This window comes from Oncorhynchus kisutch, linkage group LG11 (assembly GCF_002021735.2).
Source record: "Oncorhynchus kisutch isolate 150728-3 linkage group LG11, Okis_V2, whole genome shotgun sequence".
Classification (NCBI taxonomy): Eukaryota; Metazoa; Chordata; class Actinopteri; order Salmoniformes; family Salmonidae; genus Oncorhynchus; species Oncorhynchus kisutch.
The window spans coordinates 53366301-53390232 of record NC_034184.2 but is presented as its reverse complement, the minus strand read 5'-3'; the positions used below and the strand labels follow the sequence as shown (position 1 = coordinate 53390232).

Below are 23932 nucleotides of genomic sequence, written 5' to 3'. Positions count from 1 at the left end.
AACCCTTGAATGAGTAGTTGTGTGACTGCTACTGTATATATTGTTTTATGTTCCAAACAGCAATGCATTGGCAGGGCAATTCAAGCAAAGCCAATATGCAGTGGTAATGTATTGGGCCAAAAGCTTACCCCAAATCCTCTGCTAAAATACTGTTTTTAATTGGTTAATGTTGTATAGGCTTAGATTTTTTGTCGCTGCTTGACTTAAAACATAAGCGGTAGTTCTCGGCTTTGTTGGACTCCGTGATCTTGACTCAAAAGGTTGGTGACCAGTGTTCTAGAGTTTTCTCTGTTAACACTGTCAACGCTTCCCTTTACTGTGGCAATTGTGATCGAACCCATGCAATATTAGCCACTTTCAATGCAACATACTGAAACAAAACTAACTATGCAAGAGATTTTGTTGGTCGGCAGAACGCATCGGAGTTGGATTCTACACAGACCTTTGCGGCATGAACAACCTGCAGTTGGCCTATATGCAAATATACCATTGCCATATGTGGATCTGTGCCATTTACTCTGAACTGGACTGTTTACGACATGAGTAGATGCTCCTGTTTTGAGGTGAAAGCGAGTGCTGCGTGTAGCCATTTGTGCACATTTTGTTCATATCCTCTGCTAGTTAGTGAGTTATTTATTAGCCAGGTAATTTATAGTTGGCTATAGGGGAGTAAGTGATTTCCCAAGAAAGCACAAAATGTGTACCTTTCTAGACCTCTTTGAAACGCAAGTCAGGTAAAGAGCTTTATTTATTTTTATATGGGTCAGTGTTGTATTTTGGGCCTGAATAAGCTAAGTAGCCAATAGGGAGAGGGTAGTATAATTTCTGATTCTCTGTAATAATGGTATGGGAATAATGTGGTTTATTTTAAGTGGTTTCTTGCATCAAACACAACCTATTCAGTTGTCCCCTTTTCTGAAGCACAAGTGGATAAACAGGTTTATGTCAAGCCCTGTATGTTTTTCTTTTTTTATTCAAAAGTCTGATGGAATGTAAGCCTACATTGAAAACCACACATTGGCTGCTACTGTAGGTTGAATGATAGAACAGCTATTTCCATGTTACTATGTTATGGGATTCATTTTCTCCAGAGTTTTTGATGGTAGGCCTACATTATGATGAAATAGCCACAGTAGCCTACATGGCCACTGTTAAAACTGTAACTTAAAGTGGGTATAGTCACAGTGATCATAGTAAATGTGCTTTGAAAGTTGCACAGAATTTTCACACGCTCACGTTTGTGCTCAGCAGACCTGAAATTTGCTCAGTGCCGGAAACAATTAGATGGATACATTGCTACTCCCCCAGACAAAAAAATACACTACATGACCAAAAGTCATTCCTCGCCGAACATCTCATTCCAAAATCATGGGCGTTAATATGGAATTGGTCCCCCTTTTGCTGCTGTAATAGCCTCCCTCCACTCTTCTGGGAAGGCTTTCCACTAGATGTTGGAACATGCATGACTTGCTTCCATTCAGCCATGAGCATTAGTGAGGTCGGGCACTGATGTTGGGTGATCAGGCCTGACTCCGTCGGCATTCCAATTCATCCCAAAGGTGTTCGATGGGTTTGAGATCAGGGCTCTGTGCAGGCCAGTCAAGTTCTTCCATACTGATCTCAACAAACCATTTCTGCGTAGACCTCGCTTTGTGCACGATGACATTGTCATGCTGAAACAGGAAAGGGCCTTCCACAAACTGTTGCCACAAAGTTGGAAGCACAGAATCATCTAGAATGTCATTGTATGCTGTAGCATACTTTGAGCCGTGTAGCATACTTTTAGCCATGTAGTGTATATATTTTAAGAAACTCAGTCCGGCTTTCAACTTACTCTTGAAAGTTGTAATAGTAGGATGCACAAGGTGCAATTTTGAAATTGGGTAAACCATAATCAGTTTTCCTCTTGCCATGTCAGTCAGTGCACACCGTAGCGGGCTATTTATAACTTGTCAGAAATGTCCAGATCAACTGGCCCATGTCAGAACATTTTTAGCTAGGTTTTTTAGCCCATAGATTTTTTAAATGTTTGAGTCGCTTAAATATCACATGAATATACATTAGACATGACTCTCCACCAACAAGAGGGGTGTTGTTCATTAACAGTACTTGTGCCTATAGAAATAGATGTGGTGTCCGCGCAGGCGTGATATGTTCCCTGTTGCTGGAGGGGGGCCTGAGTGAAAGTTTGAACACCTGGTCTCTACGAGCAAACCAGAGCGGAGACATGTTACTAAGCGACGCAGACTGTAGCAGCCAGTGTTGCAGACTATTTTTCAGATAATCACTAAATTACGTTTTGCCGTTGCCCCGATGACGCCACAGCACCAATTTGCCTTGCTGAAGCCCAACTGCGGTCCCCTCACCTGGCACACACCCCCTCAGCTTGTGCTTCTTTACCTGTGTGTGTGCTGTTGCTGTGACATCTGTTTCATAGACAGCTTTTCCCACTCTCGTTTGAAGCAGAATTGAGTGGGGAAACTCGCTAAATGTTTTCAAAACCATAGAAATCCTCTGTCAAAACTCCCCAAAGGCAGCCTGAAAAGTAGCTGAATTTGACGCTAGCCTCCTCTACCAAGAAAAGTTGTTGGAGGGGTCTGAACTCAATGTCACTAAATTTGCAACACTGGCTGCTGCAGAGGGAGAGACAGAGGAGCAGCATGCAGCAGCGAACAATGGCTAAGCTAGCAACCGAAAAGTTTCTTAGCATTACTCTCCTGTTCTACTGGTTTTCATAAACTTCCTTTCATTGTCCTGAAGCCAAAGGCACAATTGTTATAATTTTAACAACCTATCCTAGTTCTTGCATGTTTAGATTTCCTATCTTTCTCTTGCATGTTCAGATTTCCCCACTAAGTTTCTAACGGAGATGTTTATCTCTGTCACATGAACCTGCTTGCACCAGGTGCGTCTTTTTTAGAACACTGTTTTCCCACACTGTCGGAAATGCAATGTATTACATTGTCTACTTCATAACAGTAGTTTAGTTGCATGTTCAATAATGAGAAGATAGACTTGCTATTGTCAAATTTCTTAAGCTAGTTATGAAAAATGTTCATTTCTTGTACCCATGCAGAGATTTTGGGGTTGTTGCGTAATTTTACTGGAACTAGTTTTTAACCGTTTGTTAACCCGTCAATGGGGGCCGCTTAGTAGGCAGCAAAATTGACTGGAATTTGCGTCCCTACTGTGATTTGTAAAGAGTGTCTTTCTGATTATGTTTCAGGCTGTTACTGGACAGAGCACACACAGACCTGGACAGCATTTTCCACAGCCTGGACTCGGACCCCGAAACCGAACCACTTCAAGACTCATCTTCCACAAGCTCTCCTCTCCGCAACGTAGAGCCAGCCAGTACCTCAGACGCCAATACCTCGGTCCGAACCAATACTTCCAACAACCACCACCCCTCCTCCTCCATCCCCTCTTTGTCGTCATCTGTGGACCTCAGTGAGATTCTTTTGAACATTAAGTCGTGCCGCTGGAGGCACTTTAGGCCGCGGACACTATCCCATCACCCCCTGGGTGGAGGCGACATCTCACGCTATAGAGGATTTAACCGGACTACGTCCTCGGGACATAGCAAGCTCCTTGGGAGTGGAGTTAACACCCGACCCTGCACTGGCCCTGGAGCTACCCCCGTCACCGGTGAGTTAGTCCACTGTCCTGTGCTGGAGCACTCATCCCTACCTAAGGAGGTTTATGCTAGTATTCAGGCATCAGGTAGCCTGCTTGAGAGTACTGAGTACTTTGTTTCTGTCACTCACTACTTTGCTTTACGCAATGCAGGTATAGGCCTGACGGTGCATGCTAATTTGCTTCTGATTCCTGAATGTAAATGGGATTGACCCCAGCCCTGTGATGGGGTGTGTTTCTGACATTCTGTTTTGACTTTTAAATATAACAAATAGTAGAGAGAACCTGATCCTAGATTAGCACTCCTACTCTGAGATGCTTTTGACCCAGGGCCCATAGGACTTTGGTAAAAAAAAAAAAATAATAATAATTGTGCACTATAAGGGGAAAGGGGTGCCGCATTCCACCCTCTTGCATTAGGGCACTATGTCGATGTTATGCAGGATACGCATTCTCTTTTTAGAAATTATCTTTAGAGATTGTAAAGAGTTTGTCAGGCAGGTAAAGGAGGTGGTTGTTTTGTTTTGACCTTGTTACATGATCATAATCTCTTGAATAGTTTTTCTGTTCTGGAAGAGCTATGAAGGTTTAGTGGGAAAAATCTGAAATCAGCAGGCTTTGAGTGTGTGGGGAGGGGTGTAATTGTAAAATTTCTCCATGACTTGAATTGTGAGCTGCCATATTTTCATTGACCGTGTGCGTGCGCGCATGTCTGTTGCTGTGACCGTAGGTCTGTTGCGGTGACCTTATTACTGTCACAGCACCAGCGGTCATGAGTCATGACCGTAATCTCCTTTTGTGCACTCTGATTTGTGTTGGGAATACGCAAATCGCTAAAGACCATCAATTTGCTAATGGCCTGGTTCTCAGGGCTCTATTTATCCCGCTAACCACTGACATCAATGCACATGCAATCGAAAATCACATCTCACTTTAAAACACACTGATTGATCAATTTGAAGAAAGAAGTTCAACAGGTTGTAACTGAGTGTATAACATGGTTTTTGGGGATGTTTCGAAGCCTAACGCAACAAAATGGACATCACTTCATAAGTTGATTGATTTTAATTCCAAACATCCATAGGCATGTTGGAGCTTGTGCATACACATAGGCCTATATATGAGCCCAAGCCGGGGGGGAAACTTTTAAATTAATTTTTTAATAATGATTGTGACATACAATATATTTGTATTTAGCTGCACCAGACAGGATGCTCTTGCCAGCATACTTGGCGTGCAACATGTATGCTGTGGCGTGTATGGGCTTCAGGCGGAAGTCTTCATGCTTTTTGATGTATTTCAGCGCAACAGTGAAGTGGGCAGGGCAGTACAGTTTTCTTCTGTTACATCTGCAAGCAGAGTCTGAACATCAGACAGGATGGCATTGTCTCCCTCAATCCGTGCAACGATTACTGCTATGGGTTTCAGGAGTTTCTGGCTGCTTACCACTACCAAAATACATCATCCAGGAGGATCCTCTTGATGGGGCTGTCCATATAGGCAGATTGTGATATGGCCATTTCTAAGAAACTCAGGTGTTGCTGGGCAGCTTCAATGTGGTGCTCTTATTCTTCTCACTTTGCTTGGTGAGGTAGATTGCTGCTTTAACTTGATGACCCTTCACATACCTAACCATTTCCTTGGCTTTCTTGTAGTGTATCCATGGTTTTCAGTGCCATGATGTCCTTGAGGAGCAGATTCAATGCATGAGCAGCATAGCCAATGGGTGTGATGTGAGGGTAGGACTCTTTCCACTTTAGACCAAGCAACCTTCATGTTCACAGCAGTGCAAGTGCCTTCTGTGGTCCAAGGGCATTGACTGCCTTCAGCTTATCAGCTTATCTGCAATGTAGAGACCGTCCGTGTCTGTTGTCCCTTGTGTCTATGCTCTTGTAGAATACTGGTTGAGGGGTGGAGATGATGTAGTTAATTATTCCTTGCCCGCAAACATTCAACTCCCCATCAGAGATGATTGCAATACAGTCTGCATTCTCTATGATTTGCTTGACATTTACTTGAACTCTGTTGCATCTAGCAAATGAGTAGATTATGTTATGTAAGTGTATGTTGGACGATGAACATTGTGATATCTCTTCCAATACACATTGACTGTGAGCATCAAAGGTGAACCTGTTGCATACACAGTTCGAGCAAGACATCCATCAGCATTTCTCTATGTTCCTCCATTGAGTCAAAAAAAATCTTCTGATTCCAGGAGGACCATGAGCTGTTGCTATCGATAAGGTGTCTGATTCATAATTTTTACCTTGATTAGGAGGAGGGACTTATGTCAGAGGTTGCTTGTTGTGAGCGCTGAGGGGACTTTATGCACTAGGCCAGAGGATTCTGCGTCTTTGTTGCATTCTAAACATATGATTTGACACAGTATTTGCAAATGTACACAGCTTTTCCCTATACCTTAGCTGCAGTGAAATGTCGCCACACATCAGATAGTGCCCGTGGCATTTTCCTGTGAAGATTAGTGGGGGAAATTGTTTTAAAAAACACCTACAATTCCATGTACATATAAATAGTTAAGCAGTTAGATTAAACAACTTATTTGTAAGATAAATGTTTTAAAATGAAACGTATGGAAACGGGTGAATTAACTCAGTTTGCAGGCTGAAGCAAGCTAAAAATCCAAATCCATCCAGGGCGCCAAATCAACAGAAATCTCATAAATCAAATTTCTCAAACATACAAGTATTAGGCACTATTTTAAAGATAAAATTCTCGTTAATCCAGCCACAGTGTCTGATTTCAAAAATGCTTTACAGCGAAAGCTCCACAAATGATTATGTTAGGTCACCACCAAGTCACGGAAAAACCCTGCCAATTTCCCAGCCAATGAGAGGAGTCGAGTCAGAGAAAATGAATCACTAACCTTTGATCTTCATCAGATGACACTCATAGGACTTCATGTTACACAATACATGTATGTTTTGTTCGATAATGTGCATATTTATATCCAAAAATCTGTTTACATTGGCGCGTTACGTGCAGTAATGTTTTGATTCCAAAACATCCGGTGATTTAGCAGAAATAATCATAATAAACATTGATAAAATATACAAGTGTTATTCACAGAATTAAAGAAAGACTTCTCCTTAACCTGTTATGGCTACATCCCTTTGTTCTCAATTTCCGCCTGAAGACATACCCTAATCTAACTGCCTGTAGCTCAGCCCCAGAGGCAAGGATATGCATATTCTTGGTATCATTTGAATGGAAACATTCTGAAGTTTGTGGAAATGTTAATTGAATGTAGGAGAATATAACACAGATCTGGTGGAAGAAAAGAAAAAGAAAGAGCATACATTTTCTGTGTTTTATTGTTGTAGTATCATCTTTCACATGTACTAGAATAGGATGCTGGAGATACTTTTGATGGATAACACAAGAGGGCAACTGTAGGTGTGAAAAGTTTCAGACTGATAACTTCAGGAATGGGTGAGCTACATGACATTTAGCATGAAGTCACCCATGCTAAATGGAAAAAACAGTATACCCCTTGGAGGTGCTCGTCACAATATTTTGCTGTCTGTGCCATGTCCCATAGCAGTCTCTTTCTGATGTAAAGCAGAGGCAAACTGAACAAGTGGTGCATTTCATGCGACACAGAACACAACGACGCCTCCATGCTGTGCCCCTTTGGCCCTGAGGCACAGTCATGCCTGCAGTAATGAACTGTGGCATATGAACACCACTGGGGGCAGAGGTAGAGCGGGCAGCTTGGCACCGGGGGCTCCCAGTCGGAGTCGCTATCACTGTGAAAGAAAACATTTAAAAAACATTTGTATTGTATGAGCCTTTTATCATCACATATAAACAGATATGTATTGTATAGAGCAGAGGGAACAGTCACTAAGGTGAAGTGCTGTTTCATTCAACTCCGGCCATTGATGTGGGCCTGCACTCGCCCCCAGCACCCAATGGCTATTTCATATGGAAATGAAGTGAAGAGGAGTAGCATGTGTGGCATGTGTGTTTGCTGTTCTACTCCATTCCATTTGAATAAAAAAATGGAAAATATAATCTGACATGGGAAGAAAAAAAATTATATATATATATACATACAAACAAACCACACATTTCATTGCAATTTTTATATAATATATATATATTTCATAAAACGGCATTAGCACTTACCCGTCCAGAAGTACGTCCTGTCCTTGCAGAAACAGCTCCTCAGTTCGTTTGAATCATAACACTCCAAGATTCCTCAAACAAAAAATCTCTCACTTTCACTTTTTCACTTTCACTTTAGAGTTTGACTTTGCTTTACATGATTTATTCGCCATGATATCTTCAATGAAATCGTTGAAACTACAACTTTCTGAAATACAGCTGCGCGTAAAAAGCCTTACAGCAACTCCTCTGATCGTCAAGGCGAGAATGGAGTTCCCTGCGCGTGCGATTACAAACAAGGAATTGTGGTCCAACCCAAAACCATTACATACTGGCGTTTACCTCAGCTCATTGGCTATCTACCCAGCTAGATTTCAAGAAGATCAGTGGTCATTGGGCAGAAATATAGTCAATCAATGAAGCTTCACGAAAATTATTGGTGCGTACGGTAGTCATTGCTCGTTGTCTTCAAATCAGTTCACTTCGGTCAATACTCCCCTCAAAAAAAACAATGACGTTTGGCTGTGTTGCAAACATCCAGAGGAATGCACTGAAACCAACCATGACTAGATAAACGATTGTTTACGGTGGGTAATCACGTCGACTGCTCTGTAAAAAATGTATAGATGGAATTCACGGCACAAACGGTTTTCATAATGTTTCGATTTAGGCTATAAAAATTGATTTTATCAAAGAAAACTGCACTTCATTTGATCACTGGGACCCTCAGGAAGAGAAATAAGAGCAAGATATCAGAATGTAAAGTCATAATTTTACCTTCAGATGTGAATGTGTAAAAACTGTCATGGCGAAAAATGTTCTTGTTGTTGATTGCTCTTCTCAAACAAAAGCATGGTAATTGTTCTCTGTAATGGCTATTTTAAATTGGAAAATGTAGTTTACCAAGATTCTAATCTTTTGAAGGGTGTAAGACACTTGCATTTTCAAGAATGTTTAATGTTACGAAGTTGTATTTTTAGTTGTCACTCTGAAATTTCCCCCGATGTTGATCCCTGTACGGCGATCCAGCCATAACAGGTTAATGCAACCGCTGTGTCAGATTTTTTTTTTACTTTACGGAAAAAGCATAATCTGAGTACGGCGCTCAGAGCCCAATCCAGCCAAAGAAATATCCGCCATGTTGGAGTCAACAGAAGTAACAAATAACATTGTAAATATTCACTTACCTTTGATCTTCATCAGAATGCACTCCCAGGAATCCCAGTTCCACAATAAATGTTTGTTTTGTTCGATAAAGTCTATCATTTATGTCCAAATACCTCCTTTTTGTTAGCGTTTCGTCCAGTAATCCAAATGCACAAGGCGTGAGCACTAAGTCCAGACGACAAAGTCAAAAGAAACATGTCAACCGATGTATAGAATAAATCTTTAGGGTGTTTTTATCATAAATCTTCAATAATATTCCAACCGGACAATTCCTTTGTGTTTAGAAATTAAAAAGAACGGAGCTTGCGTGACTAAACTCAAGGCATTCTGCCAGACCCCTGATTCAAACAGCTCTTATTCGCTCCCCCTTCACAGTAGAAGCATCAAACAAGGTTCTGAAGACTGTTGACATCTAGTGGAAGCATTAGGAAGTGTAATCGGGCCAAATGTACACTGTATATTGGATAGGCAATCACTTCAAAAACCGCAAACCTCAGATTTTCCGAGTTCTGTTATACTCACAGACATCATTCAAACAGTTTTAGAAACTTCAGTGTTTTCTATCCAAATCTACTAATAATATGCATATCCTAGCTTTTGGGCCTTAGCAGGCAGTTTACTTTGGGCACACTTTTCAACCGGACGTGAAAATAGCGCCACAAGCCATAAGTTCATATGAGGTGGAAAATGCCAATGGAAAACACTGCTAGAAGTTAGGCCTGGGCTACCTGGCCTATGTATAAATGTGCCCAACTGGGGTTGTCTGATTTTAGTTTTAACTCCCCATCACTAATAAGCTGTGGCGCTTCTCAGTAATTCAGATCTGCAAAGGGGAGGAGGAGGGTCGCAAAGTTTTTCATTTTTTCTGGTTATCTTGATCTCTGGCTCCCTCAACTCATTGTCTTAATTTTTTCATCAGAAATAATTGTTTTTTACCCTAGCACTACACAGCTCATTCAAATAATCAACTAATCACCAAGCTTTGGGGAAAAGCTGACAGATGGTGTCTATATATGAAAAATGCATGCTTAAAAATATCTACCAATCATTTGGTTGAAAGGACAGACTACTCTTGGTCAACAGATGTGTTTTAAAGTTGGGGGACAGCCCTAATTCATACAATGAATGCTTCCTTATTAGAATGCATTCATTCCTGAGAATACATTCATTCCTGTTCTCCTGGCTCAGGTGTTGTATAAATGTTGTTGTGTAAATAGATTCAGAAGAGGTGCTGGGGTGTCAGGGTCATTGGCCATAGAGTAGAGGGGGAGTCTGCTGCATACTGCAGTGTCTCAAGCTAGAATATTGGCTTGATTGGAGTTTAACCGTGATAGTCATGTTAGTGTCTAAAGGTCAGTATATACCTCACAGGAATGTACGTTTTAGAATGCTGTTTGATGTCAGAACGCTCAAATGTGTGTTTTCTTTTCATACCCCCTTGTGTTGTGCTAGGCCAGGCATTAAACTGCATTACAATTTTGGGGAGGCATTTTTTGCCATGTGAGCGTTGCTGTGTTCACCTTGTTGGCTTTTGATGTCACTAGGCGGATTTGTGTTAGAGTAGGTTATGTTCTGGCGATTCAGTGGCTTTGACACCTGTTTTGCTTAGATCAAAGGATAACCATAGAAGGTAGTTCATAGCTAACCTGGTTTTTCTCCTGATAAAGCAATCTTCAGGCTCAATTGTTCTGAAGGATGTATTTGTATGGACTCAAGTCAACACTTTGACATAGTGACCTGATTAGAGGTTACATTCCCCATCTCAAACCTGGAAAGATTTACTCCCAAAGCAGAGCGGCTGGTTAAGTGTAGGTTGTGTATTGAGAATGTATTTTAGATAATGGAGTGGCTACGATAGAGTTTCTGTATCCCAATTTTCCCAGGCTAAAAATAGATATTTCGGAGCATTTTTTTTCCTGTAGCCGAGTGCTCACTCCGCTGCCTACGTACCAGCTGTGTGGCGTGCTCCACTGCCACTCCCCCCTCTGATTGCCTTCGTTCATGGGTTAGCCTACCAACTTCATGTTTTACACAACTGTTAGAACTATTGCATTCCGTGCCTCAGTAAGTATAAGCACCATTTCATGTTTGTTCTTCAGGAGGGGAGTAGGCTAAATGCAGCTATTTACATGTTTTACACAAAATACATTATTGACATGTTTGTACAAACAGGCAGTCGAGCGACTTCATGTTCTTCTTAGCTGATGAGTTACATGCAGCTATTTACTCTCGCCAGAATATCAGCATATATTGCGACGCAAAACAAACTCATTGTCACACACTTTTTACCGGTCTGTATACACGCTCAGCTGCCTAGAACGTTCGGCTGCCTTAGAGATGGAAATCAGCAAGACGCACACAGACCTGCTCTCACTTGGAGCCAAAGCCAGACCACTGGTACTTCACACCAGCTTGGTGAAGATATTGAATGTTGATCTAGATGACAAGCTACAAGGTCAGTCAGCCTTGAAGGAGGCGATAAGACTTAAACGTTTTGTATATATGGGAGTGGCATATAGCCTACTGTGTGCACTGTGCAGGTATTTCTTTGCTTTATCTATGACTGGTGGAGAGATAGGATCTGCATATTACCTCAACTCTTCATTCTCCTGTGTGTATAACCCTTGTGTGTTATAACACTGTTATCCTGTATCTGTGTAGCGTTCACAGCAGAGCAGTACCAGCAGCACCAGGAGCAGCTGGCCCTGATGCAGAAACAGCAGCTGGAGCAGATTCAACATCAGCAACAGACACAGCCCAACACAGACACATCCTCTACTACTACAACATCCACAGCAACACCACCCAACACACAGGTCAGACACCACTCCTTCACACACACACCACACACAAAGCTCCAAAATAGCCCTGTCGATGTGTATTTCACCCAGCGTTTCCCCTACCATTGTAAAGGCATGGCAGGCCCCCCTCTAGCCCCTTCATAAAATATATTAGGGGAAACACTATCATTCCTTTTGAGCATTTTATTTCTTCAATGGTATGTAGAATGTCTGACTTGGTCGCTTTGTCCTCCCTCCCCTCCAGTGTATAATCTCTAAGACATTAGACTCGGCCAGCGCCCAGTTTGCTGCCTCTGCCCTGGTGACCACGGACCAGCTGATGGCCTTCAAGGAGGAGGGGGTTCTGGGAAGTGGAGTCAACGGGGTCCTCCCAGGCTCAGGTGAGCAGCACCGCTGATCTGTCGTTCACTTCATAGCAAATGAAATAAATGAGACTGGGGAGTTAAATGTTAGTAATTTTAGCAGACGCTCTTATCCAGAGTGACTTAGTCAGCCACTTATCAGTCATTGCAAGTCAAGTGTTACATTGAACACTTCCTCAATTGATCTCTTGTAAATGTATTTTGTCTTTCCCCATCTCTCTCAGGAGTGTACAAGAGCTTACACCTGGCCAGCACCACCCACCACCCTAATAGCAACCAGACTCTCACCCCTCCTCCATCAACCCCCACCTTCCTCCAGCCCTCGTCCAACCACTCCTCTACCTCTCCGTCCCCCGTCACGGCCTCTTCTCTCACATTCCCTCCCAATGCCCATCACACCCACCTGGGTAATAATGCTGCAAACACCTCCCCCACCACCACTCAGGTCCTGATTGCAAATAACATCCGTCTGAGCGTTCCCCCCTCATCCTCCTCCCCTGCCCTCCCCAGCCTGGGCGGCACCACCACACGCCACATACCCAGGGCCCTGGGAGCCGTGCCCTCCTCTGCCTTAAAGAGGGCTGCCAACACCAACTGTCAGATGCCCAACAATGTCACCGGGGATTCTACCATGGACATAGGATCCAGGTGAGATGAGTTGACATTCTCTGACTGATGTACTATGTATGTCTCGCAAATGGTAGCCTATTCTCTGTAGTGCACTACATTTCACCACAGCCCTTTGGGAAGTGGTCAAAAGTAGTGTACTTTTTATATTGAATCTGGTGCCATGTCTTGATTGCCTAATGTCATGCCTAAGCCATGTGTCTAGTGGGAGCTGTGTATTATAACAGAAGTTTGACACTGTTTGTATTCCTCCTCCAGAGATAATCACAATCAAGACAAGCCAGCTCTAAACAGTATAACTGACAACACAGTGGCCATGGAGGTGACGTAGCAGAGTGGTGGTGGTGCAGCTAGCTGCCATGACAGGCAGCCCCAACACTACCCAACCCTCTGCTGCACAACCAGTTCTTTGCTTAGAGTCTGCTGCTACCCTCTGAGTTCACTCTTTAGGTGCTGTGCACCGTAGCATTGGGAATGCAAATAGGGCAGCAGGTGGGACTCCACACACATAAGACTACATACGTAGTACGGACAGACACGTTTCCACGGCAACTGTGGGAATGTATTGTTGCAATTCTCATCTCATGCTTTTTTAATATTTGTTTTGTTTTTGTATTCGTTAATGAGTAAAAATTGACGTCTTGTAAAATATGAATATGGCTAAATAGTATCTGTACTATAACTACATATTTGTAATACCCCCTTGTATATACGTTACTTGAATACAGAAACTTATTCATTTGTGATGTTTTGCACTTGGGAATGAAAAGAAAAAAGCGATAAACTATAGATGAAAGTTTCAAATTAAGACGTTTCATGACTTGCATGTTGCAGAGCCTGCTGTTATCTATTTATTGTGCTGTGTTTACAGTTTTTTTCTTTTGTTTATTTGTACACTGTACCTTCATTGGTTCCTGTGCTGTAGTAAATGTTAGGTAGCTACGGACTCCTGGGTATTTTGTATATTGTGAACACAAAGCAGGTTTTCCCCCTTTTGGGTCCCTGTACTTCTTTGGATCATATGGAATTCAATAGTGACATAAAGAGACTCTTTGGGGATGAGGGGAGCCAGAGGAGAAGGTCAGCTTTGGTTCACTTTACTTCGTGTGGTTATATCTCTTCCCGGTATCTTCCATTTACATTGTTATCCCGATACAAGTAACAAAACTAGGGATGAAGTCTCTTCCTGCTGCTTCTGATTCAAAGCACTATTTTTTTCTTTTTTCTAATGATTTGATTGATATTTAATGCTGCTTTTGTATAATTTGTCCCTAGTTTTCATGCAATGGTATCTCTCCCCCCTCTCACAATTCATTTCTTTTGTAAACAGAATTGTTATTTTTGTATTTTTCTTGTGGTAAAAAATGATTAAGCTTCTTCGTATTGAAAGACTTCATTATTTTGTTAATTGTTCATGCATAGGTTATAAGGGCGGTGAATGACAGTTAAAATTGCTGTACGTGTATCATCATTCCTATTTCTGACAAGAAAAATCTTGAAGGGGGTTAGCTAATTGAGAAAGGGTGCGTTTCTCTTTTCTCCCCAGAAGGATGCAAGGCCAAAAACCACAAGTATCGGGTGCCTTCCCTTGGGGAACTATGTGTTCTCTTCTGTGAAGAGTAAGGCACAAAGACAGTGCTGCTAGTTGTACTTGTCTGTGTCGTCACAATCTGAATACCCAGTCCAATGGCAGGATTTATCCTTGAAGTTTTCTTGTCCCACCTGGAGGCTGAAAAAATATATTTTTGTGTGAAAAAAAGTGACCGAACTCTCACGATAAAATCAGACAATAAAGCCCAGGGCATTATGTGGATTATGTGGCTCGCTGTCTTTTGTTGGTTGAATGTCATGGTCGTGTGTGGGTGTGTAAGCAAAAAATCTACATCTGAATAAAAAATGTGTCATTTTGAAACTACTCATGTCATACAGTGTTGTGTGTGTGTGTATATTGGTATTGGAGTAATCGTATTGTTTGGAGGTGCTCTCAGGTGTATGAAGTCGAACACACCCATGCCATCTCCATAGACAAACATTGGCAGTAGAATGGCCTTACTGAAGTGGCACCGTCATAGGATGCCACTTTTCTGACAAGTCAGTTTGTCAAATTTCTGCCCTGCTAGAGCTGCCCCTGTCGACTGTATGTGCTGTTATTGTGAAGTAGAAACGTCTAGGAGCAACAACGGCTCAGCCACAAAGTTGTTGGCCACACAAGCTCACAGAATGGGACCGCCGAGTGCTCTAGCACGTAAAAATCATCTGTCCTCTGCAATACTCACGACCAAGTTCCAAACTCCCCTGGAAGCAACTTCAGCACAATAACTCATGAGCTGGGTTTCCATGACCGAGCAGCCTAAGAACACGGTGCGCGATGCCAAGCATCGACTGGAGTGGTGTAAAGTTTGCCGCCATTGGACTCTGGAGCAGTGGAAAAGCATTTTCTGGAGTGATGAATCAGCTTCACCAAAGGATGAATCTGGGTTTGGCGAAAGCCAGGAGAACACTACCTGCCCGAATGTGTAGTGCCAACTAAAGTTTGGTGGATGAGGAATAATTGTCTGGGGCTGTTCATGGTTTGGGCTAGAGCATACAATGACATTCTAGACAATTCTGTGCTTCCAACTTCGTGGCAACCGTTTGGGGAAAGCCCTTTCCCATCGAAACCTTTGGGATGAATTGGAATATCAACTGTGAGCCAGGCCAAATCGCCCAACATCAGTGCCCGACCTCACTAATGTTCTGGTGGCTGAATGGAAGCAAGTCTCAACATCTTGAAGAAAGCCTTCACAGCAGAGTGGAGCAACAAAGGGGGGACAAACTCCATATTAATGCCCATGATTTTGTAATGAGATGTTAGACGAACAGGTGTCCACATGCTTTGTTTGTAAATTATGTATTTTTGAGTGTGCCCATCTGTAAAAAAAGACAATTGTACCGTCTGGTTAATAAAAATCAGTTTTACCCCCTTTTTCCCCAATTTTGTGGTATCCAATTGTTAGTAGTTACTATCTTGTCTCATCACTACAACTCCCGTACAGGCTCGGGAGAGACGCAGGTCGAAAGCCATGTGTACACCGAAACACTACCCAACCAAGCCACATTGCTTCTTAACACAGTGCGGCACGCGCATCCAACCTGGAAGCCAGCCGCATCAATGTGTCGGAGGAAACACCGTGCACTTGGTGACCTGGTTAGCACACACTGCGCCCGGCCCGCCACAGGAGTTGCTAGTGCACTTTGAGACAAGGATATCCCTACCGGCCTAACCTGGACGACGCTCGGCCAATTGTGCGTCGCCCCATGGACATCTCAGTCACAGCTGGCTGCGACAGAGCCTGGGCGCAAACCCAGAGTCTCTAGTGGCACAGCCCTAGATCACTGCGCCACCCGGGAGGCCAAGATTTATACTTTTACTTTTTATACTTTTTTAGCAATTAAATACATTTAGAACTTTTACTTAAGTAGTATTTTACTGGGTGACTTTCACTTCATTTTCTATAAAGGCATCTTTACTTTTAGTATGACAATTGAGTACTTTTTCCACCACTGGGTGTGATCCACATGGTGACTGAATTCGAATTCTATTTGCGGCATGATTGCTTTTAAGGAGAAAACCCTCCACCTGCGCCTCAATTATGTCTTCACTTTTAAGTCTTTGTTAACATGTCATTTGTGACTACATTTCCCAATTGAGTCTTGTGTACCATTTATAAATGGGCTTTTTTTGTACATTTTATAAAATAACGGACTCAGAGCTTCAAATGGTATATCATACACTGCAGTTGGGGGAAACTTGTGAAAGTTCTGTTTATTTGAATAGGACAACTTGTTATTCCACACTTGCTCTCTAGCTCTTTTTGTAGTACGCCCATTAAGCATTGTTCTTAAGCCTTACCCCCACCCATCTCTAAGTATTCACATGAGGCCATGAGCAAAACTGAATGGTTAAGGTAGTGTGGTGTAAGTAGAAGTCTTCAAGGTTTAAGGTTGGCTAGCTAGCCTTTAACTAGCAATACAAATGGATTTCTGACTAAATGAGATACGATTTATAACATTAGCTGGATTGGATACCAAGCAACTTAGCCACTTAACTAGCTAGCTAATGTTAACTAGCTAACAGTAGGCATTAACTAGCAATGCAAACAACTTTCTAACCAAATAAGATATGAATAATATATGTACATGAAGCTAACGTTAGACTTACCCGTATACATGAATAAATGCTTCACGGCAGACTGGAACTCCTTTGATTAAGTAAAATGTCCTCTGCAGTTTGCGTTTTGTCTGCTCAGCTTTTTTCGGAAGTTGTGTCATGTCGCTCCACTTCACACTGACAATTAGTTGCTCTCAAGGCCTGTTCAAAAGTAGTGCACTATGTAGGGAATAGGGAAGAACATTGTAATGACAAAGCTTGACTGGTGGTTTAAGAGGGACTGAATTACCTTGGCTGGGCTGAGGGGGTCCGCTCCGCTTCTGTGGAATCAATGATGAACTTACTGCATAGTGTCCCAAATGGTAACCTGTAACCCCTATATAGTGCACTGTTTTGAGTACGATTTGGCACACAGGCCATACCTCCAACACAATGCAGGGCGCTCGGCTGCTCCACGCTCATGTGTGAAGAAAAAAAAACAGCACATACAAACATTTAACAGACGCTCTTAGAACAACTTACACTAGAGTGCTTACATTTTCACACACACAGCTCCCAGGGAAGATTCACCATGACAATGCTGTGCTGTCAACATACATCCATGTAGCACATGGTAGAATTACTCTGCTTTACATTAACTCTTCGACGCAAACAGCTTAAATATAAAACTCCCTCTCTCCTTGGCATGGGTTTAGCATTCAGAGTCTAGGAAAAAATGTAAAGCGCTGCCCAAAATAACCCTAATGGCAACACAAGATCCAGCTGTTTACCACCACTGGATCAGATGTCTTCATCAGGGAGGGGATTGGAAGGGCTGATGGCCAAGCAGGTTTAACCCCTCGCTCTCTTTCTCCCCCTCTTTTCCTCTTTCTCTCTACCCCCTCGCTGTCCCACTCTCGGCCCCCTCTCTCTCTCTGTCCCCCCTCACCCTGGCCAATAGGTGGAGAGTAGTCTGAAAAGGAGTCAGGACGTTATTGATTCATACCATGGTGCTCTCTATGATATGACTTCCCTGTCAATGCAATGGAAACATCTGTGGTCCCTCTTTAACTCAGAAATAATTTTACATCTGGAGAGAGATAGCCTTTCCTGTATAACATGATCATGTTACTCAAGGATTAATTATGATTCCTGTCTCAGTAGGGTAGATGCTGAGAGAGATGGAGGAACATAAAAACCTCTTGGACCCTGGTCAAAAGTAATGCACTATAAAAGGAATAGGGTGCCATTTGGGATAAAATCCTATTTCATTCTAGTGAGGTGATGTAGTCAGACTCCGGTCTGATTTCAAGCTGGTTCTGTCTTCACCTTGACATGCAATGTGCATTGTTTGAAGCTGTGAACATGATGCCGTGGTAAACAGAATCTGCATTCCAACGGTATGAGCGGTGAGTAGTTTTGGGCCCTGAATGATTCTGTGGTTATGTCACAAATGGCACTCTTTTCCCTTTGTAGTGCACTACTTTTAACCAGGGTCCATAGGGCTCTGGTCAAAAGGAGTGCACTCTATAGGGAAACGGGTGCCACTTGTTACGTAGCTACAGAATAATTCAGAGCCAGAACTACTCTCCACTGTTGTCACCATGGACACAGTTGTGGTGTGAGATCAATCTGTATTAAAATATTCCTTTTCACTGGATGTCTACTCTGCAACACCCACTCACCTTTGCTAGGCTGAAACAAACTTGATTCTCCTCCATGTGAGGAGTTTTGGGCCAGCCAGGCTAGATGTAGCAGCCAGCCGGTGCTATTGTGCTTGTGCCATCCTTGAGAGAAAATTGCACTCAATATAGAGAGAGGCCATTCTCTTTGCTTGGTTCCATGAGTGTTGCTCTGCTCAAGAGGAGAAAACACTTTTGAAAACACTTATGGCAGCTTTTTACAGAGTTATAAGTAACATTGGGTTTTTAACAGGAACACTGGGTTTTTATTGGCCGGTCTAAGAGTGTTCACTGTTGGATATTTTTCTAGTACTGTTTATTCCAGCAAGAGAGCTCAATCAGTAATTGATGTGTATGTTTGTGTTTCCCTAGGTGTATAGATGTTTTATCTGCAAGCTGAAAATGTTTTCAAATCTAAACTGGGTATTTCTGCACAGGTGTGTTTGTGCGTTTGTGAGCCACTGAGTTTTCTCAGTGTCATGTGAACCTGATGAAGATGGGCTGCAGTGACACAGGAAATTAGTCAGTCTGGGCTGCCCTGGGGACACAAACTATAGGACAGAATGATCAAATCAAAGTTTATTTGTCACGTGCGCCGAACACAACAGGTGTAGTAGACCTTACAGTGAAATGCTTACTTACAGGCTCTAACCAATAGTATAAAAAAGGTATTAGGTGAACAATAGGTAAGTAAAGAAATAAAAACAACAGTAAAAAGACAGTGAAAAATAACAGTAACGAGGCTATAAAAGTAGCGAGGATACATGCAGACACCGGTTAGCCAGGCTGATTGAGGTGGTATGTACATGTAGATATGGTTAAAGTGACTATGCATATATGATGAACAGAGAGTAGCAGTAGCATAAAAGAGGGGTTGGCCCGGTTAGCCAATGTGCGGGAGCACTGGTTGGTCAGGCCAATTGAGGTAGTATGTACATGAATGTATGGTTAAAGTGACTATGCATATTTGATAAACAGAGAGTAGCAGCAGTGTAAAAGAGGGGTTGGGGGCACACAATGTAAATAGTCCGGGTAGCCATTTGATTACCTGTTCAGGAGTCTGATGGCTTGGTGGTAAAAACTGTTGAGAAGCCTTTTTGTCCTAGACTTGGCACTCCGGTCCCGCTTGCCATGCGGCAGTAGAGTGAACAGTCTATGACCGGGGTGTCTGGGGTCTTTAGGGCCTTCCTCTGACACCGCTTCCTCTGACACGCGTGCGTGCACGTGCGTTTGTGAGAGAGACAGAGAGAGGGGGACAGAGAGATAGATAGAGGTAAGTTAGGTGGTATATAGGGGCCTCGGAAGAACAATCAGAGGCACATAGGCAATAATAAATTGTTTCTCTATCTTGATAGTTTCTGGATGATTAGATTAGCAATTTTCCAATCATTTTGTACTAGTGAGGAAGATTGCACATGCTTGATTAGTTAGGGATAGCAATTTAATTCTTGTGTCATTCAGTCTCAACTCTATGTGAGCGCAGTTGCCACAGCAACGTTTTACCCTCATCTTCAAGATCCATACTTTTCTGATTCAGTTTTCTTAGAAATGAGTAAGGAGGGTTTGATACAGTACTATGTATAGAGCAGCAGAGAGTTAAATGAGTGGGACTGGTACTGAATGTACAGATAGAGTTTATGGTACAGTAAGTACCTTTGTAATCAGTGTGTGTGTGTCAGTCATTTAGGCAGTCAGACAGCTCTCCCGTGAAGCAAAGAGGGGTGATGCTGTCCTGTCACTTCAGAAGAGGTACTTACTGACTGGGAGAGAGGCGGATGGTCGGTTAGTTGTGTGATTGAATAACAGCCTCCAGTATTGTACTGTACAGCCTCTCACAACACATCCCCCTCAGGCCAACTCCCCTGTTGCATCTCAAATTGCACCCATATTCTCTATATAGTGCACTACATTTGACCGGAGCCAATGTCAAAAGTAGCGCACTCTAAAGGGAATAGGGAGCTAATTGGGAGGCACACCCATTTCATCATTTTATCTATCACGCCGCTTTTCACTTGGCACAAAAGCCCTAGAATTATTATAACATTTTATGTGCACTACTCCATCAATAATGCCTTTAATGGAAAAGGGCTGCTCAGAATGACCAGCAGTGAATAGCATGCTAATTCAGACTTAGACCTGGTCTGTGTTCCAAATGTCACCCTATTCCCTATATAGTGCTCTACTTTTGACCAGGACCCATAGGGCCTATGTAGGGAATAGGGTGCCATTTTTTTTTGGGGGGGGGGGGGGGGGGGGGGCTTTCACATTCACACTGGGCTTCTGCAATGTGTGTTTGGCCTGCTTTAAATGAGCTGCTTTATTGATAAACCATTATATTTACGAAAGTCAAAGGGACGGAAAACCCTCCTGGTCCTGATTGCTTCGTCTGGGAGAATGCATGAATGTATGAGCTGTGTGTTGGGTGAGAAGATTCACAACAAGGTGACGATGGAGGACTGAAACTCTCGTCCCTGAAATGTCAAATTAGATGCCTTTTCAAAAAGATGTTAGGGTTTATTATATTTATTTAATAATTTTCTGTTGTAGCCAAACAAAGTTAATTTAAGTAAAATGTTACCAATTTCCCTTCTGGGATTAATAAAGTATATTTATTGTCATGTTATTTTCCTTTGGGAGAGGATAATTTAAAAACTAGTTCAGAGGAGGACTCTAGATCGGAAGTCCAATAGACACTGGGACACTGTGCAAAGTCAAATATGTGTCCCAAATGGCAGAATAGAGTGACATTTGGGACGCACACAAAACAATAGTGAAACAGAGCGATATTCAGTGTGGATATCAGTGCCAGGTTACATGGATGTATGGATGCTTTTCCCATTGTCCCAAAATGGATGTTTTGTGCCAACAGACAGACAGGCAATGGCAAACACTCCTCCTTCCTCTGTATTGACAGACAGGTACATCTTCTGTGGATAGACTAGTGGATGAGTGATGTGACCTTTCCATCTATCCCAGGGGACAGGAAGAGGATGGTCTTTCCCTGACAAAAGTTTGAAAAACAGCAGCCGGCAGGCTTCTGTTGCTAAGCAGCAAGGCTTCAGAGTGTCAGTGTGTCAACAATAAAAGACAAATTAAAAATACATTGCATTTGAGTCCGTCGGAGAATGGACGCTTAGGATTGTATACAGCGACACCTGTTCCACCAATTATGAAGACATGGTCTGCATCCCAAATAGCACCTTATTCCCAATGTAGTGCACTACATTGGGAATAAGGTGCTGTTTGGGACGTATGATTGTTTTACCAACAGTATGAACATTGCTCAACACATTATGTAATGAGAGCAGCCAATTGTCACATTATCTGTGTCAATAGACAGCTCAGCCTTGCGTCTATCTATGATTGATCCATCCAACAGTCAAAGGCAATGTGAGGGTGGGGATCAAAGATTACGGGGGCATCCCAAATGGCACCCTTTTCCTTATATCATGCACTATATAGGGAATGGGGTGCCATTTAGGACGCAACCTAGGCCTACTTCACATTGACACACTGAAATGATAACATTACGCCTTAAATTAGAAATGTCTTCATGTTATTATTGGTGGATTGTACTCTGCCTCTGTGCTGTGGTGACCTCAGCAGAGCAGCATGAATGAATAAATTCAGCATTATCGCCATGTGCTAGTCATCAACGCCAACCCAAATGGAAGTTGATTGCTGTTTAATTGACTTTTATGGCTCCTATCAGAACACATTACCTTTGACGATGTTGTTATGATGATGTTGTCACATTGACGATGTTGTCACGCATGCAGGGTTCCAAGGGGTTGATGAGCTCATGTTCAGGTGATAAAGGAACGTGGGCGTCCCAAATGGCACCCTGTCTCCTCTATATTCCAGGGTCTGATAGACTCAGGGGATTCAGAATTTGTGTGTGACAGAAAGAGACCTTGAAGATGATGAGAATATAATACACAAAAATATATTTTGTCAATAAACTGCCTTCTAAAACAGCATGCATATGAGAGAGAGAGAGAGGGATGGAGGGAGGGAGGGAGGGAGGGGGGGAGAGAGAGAGAGAGAGAGAGCGAGAGAGAGAGAGAGAGAGAGAGAGAGAGAGAGAGAGAGAGAGAGAGGGTGGGAGAGAGAGAGAGGGTGGGAATGAAGAGATGGAGGGATAGAGGCAGAGAGTTGACAGACATGGAGGCAGGGATTCACACACACCTGTTTCCTGGTGATGGTGGGAGTGAGAGATGGAGAGAGGGATGAGAGTAGAGAGACTGAGAGGACCCACAACAGTGTCACTGTTCCTCAGCACCTGCCTCTCCTCCCTAGCTACATCCCTCCCTTCCGTCTACCACCCACCAAAGAGGGCCCCTCTCAGAACAGGCTTCAGTAGCTTTAAGGGGTCCTCTCTCCCGCGCTCTCTCTCTCTCTCTCTGCTGCATTTGAAGCTCTGATCCAGACAAACAAAGAGGGCTTTTTACGGTTCAGTTTAAAGCCAAAAACATCTCTATATATGCCAGGTAGGCAACTTCCTCCCAACGGTGGTTTTTGAAGTTGTTTGTCTCCCCGTTCAAAAAATTCTACCTGCATGTGGCCATTATCTAGCATCTCAGCTAGATACCAGCTCCCCAAGTCTACTAGAGATGGCATCTACTTCCTTTTTTTCTGAGACTGACAGTAAAACGTAATTTCTGGTAAATCCACCTTCCTTCCTCATCTTAGGATAAAAATTTTAAAAAAGCAATTTTCTACAAGGACATACATTCTTCCCGTCAACGGTCAATCGATGGTACTTCATCTTGAAATACAGAATGCAGTTTGAACATAATAATTACCGTGATTGCAATGGTTTATCTGCTGTCTTTGCTGGTATTTTTTATTTATTTGCCTACGTAGACAAATATTGTAGAAGTGCTTTGCATCACCTTTTGTCCTCCTGTTCAAGAGTACTTACATACTGTAACAAGAATATACAGTGTCTTCAGAAAGTATTCATACCCCTTGACTTATTACACATTTTGTTGTTTTTTGACTGAATTCAAAATGTATTAAATAGCTTTTTTTCTCACCCATCTACATGCAATACCCCCATAATGACAAATTGAAAACATGTTTTTATAATTTGTTAGCATTTTTTTTTTTCATGAAATAGAGAAATATCTCATTTACATACGTTTTCACACCACTGAGTCACACCACTGAGTCAATACATGTTAGAATCACATTTGGCAGTGATTACAGCTGTGAGTCTTTCTGGGTAAGTCTCTAAGAGCTTTGCACTCCTGGATTGTACAATATTTGCACTCCTGGATTGTACAATATTCTTCAAGCTCTGTCAAATTAGTTGTTGATCATTGCTACACAGCCATGTTCTAGTCTTGCTGTAGATTTCCAAGCCAATTTAACTCAAAACTGTAACTAGGCCACTAA

The 23932-nt window shown here is 42.5% G+C and overlaps 1 protein-coding gene across 2 annotated transcripts in view; it reads left to right on the top strand.

Annotated features, from left to right (window-relative positions):
• The window catches only part of LOC109899537 (enhancer of polycomb homolog 1-like), a 70591-nt gene extending 56056 nt beyond the window's left edge, over positions 1–14535 (top strand). For both annotated transcript variants that reach the window (XM_020494860.2, XM_020494859.2), the window contains 5 exons: positions 3227–3648; positions 11593–11747; positions 11977–12112; positions 12319–12742; positions 12980–14535. In XM_020494860.2, coding sequence (XP_020350449.1) covers positions 3227–3648; positions 11593–11747; positions 11977–12112; positions 12319–12742; positions 12980–13052 — 1210 coding nt within the window. In that variant the 3' untranslated portion in view covers positions 13053–14535. The remainder of the gene's footprint in view (positions 1–3226; positions 3649–11592; positions 11748–11976; positions 12113–12318; positions 12743–12979) is intronic.
• The last annotated feature ends 9397 nt before the right edge of the window (positions 14536–23932 follow it).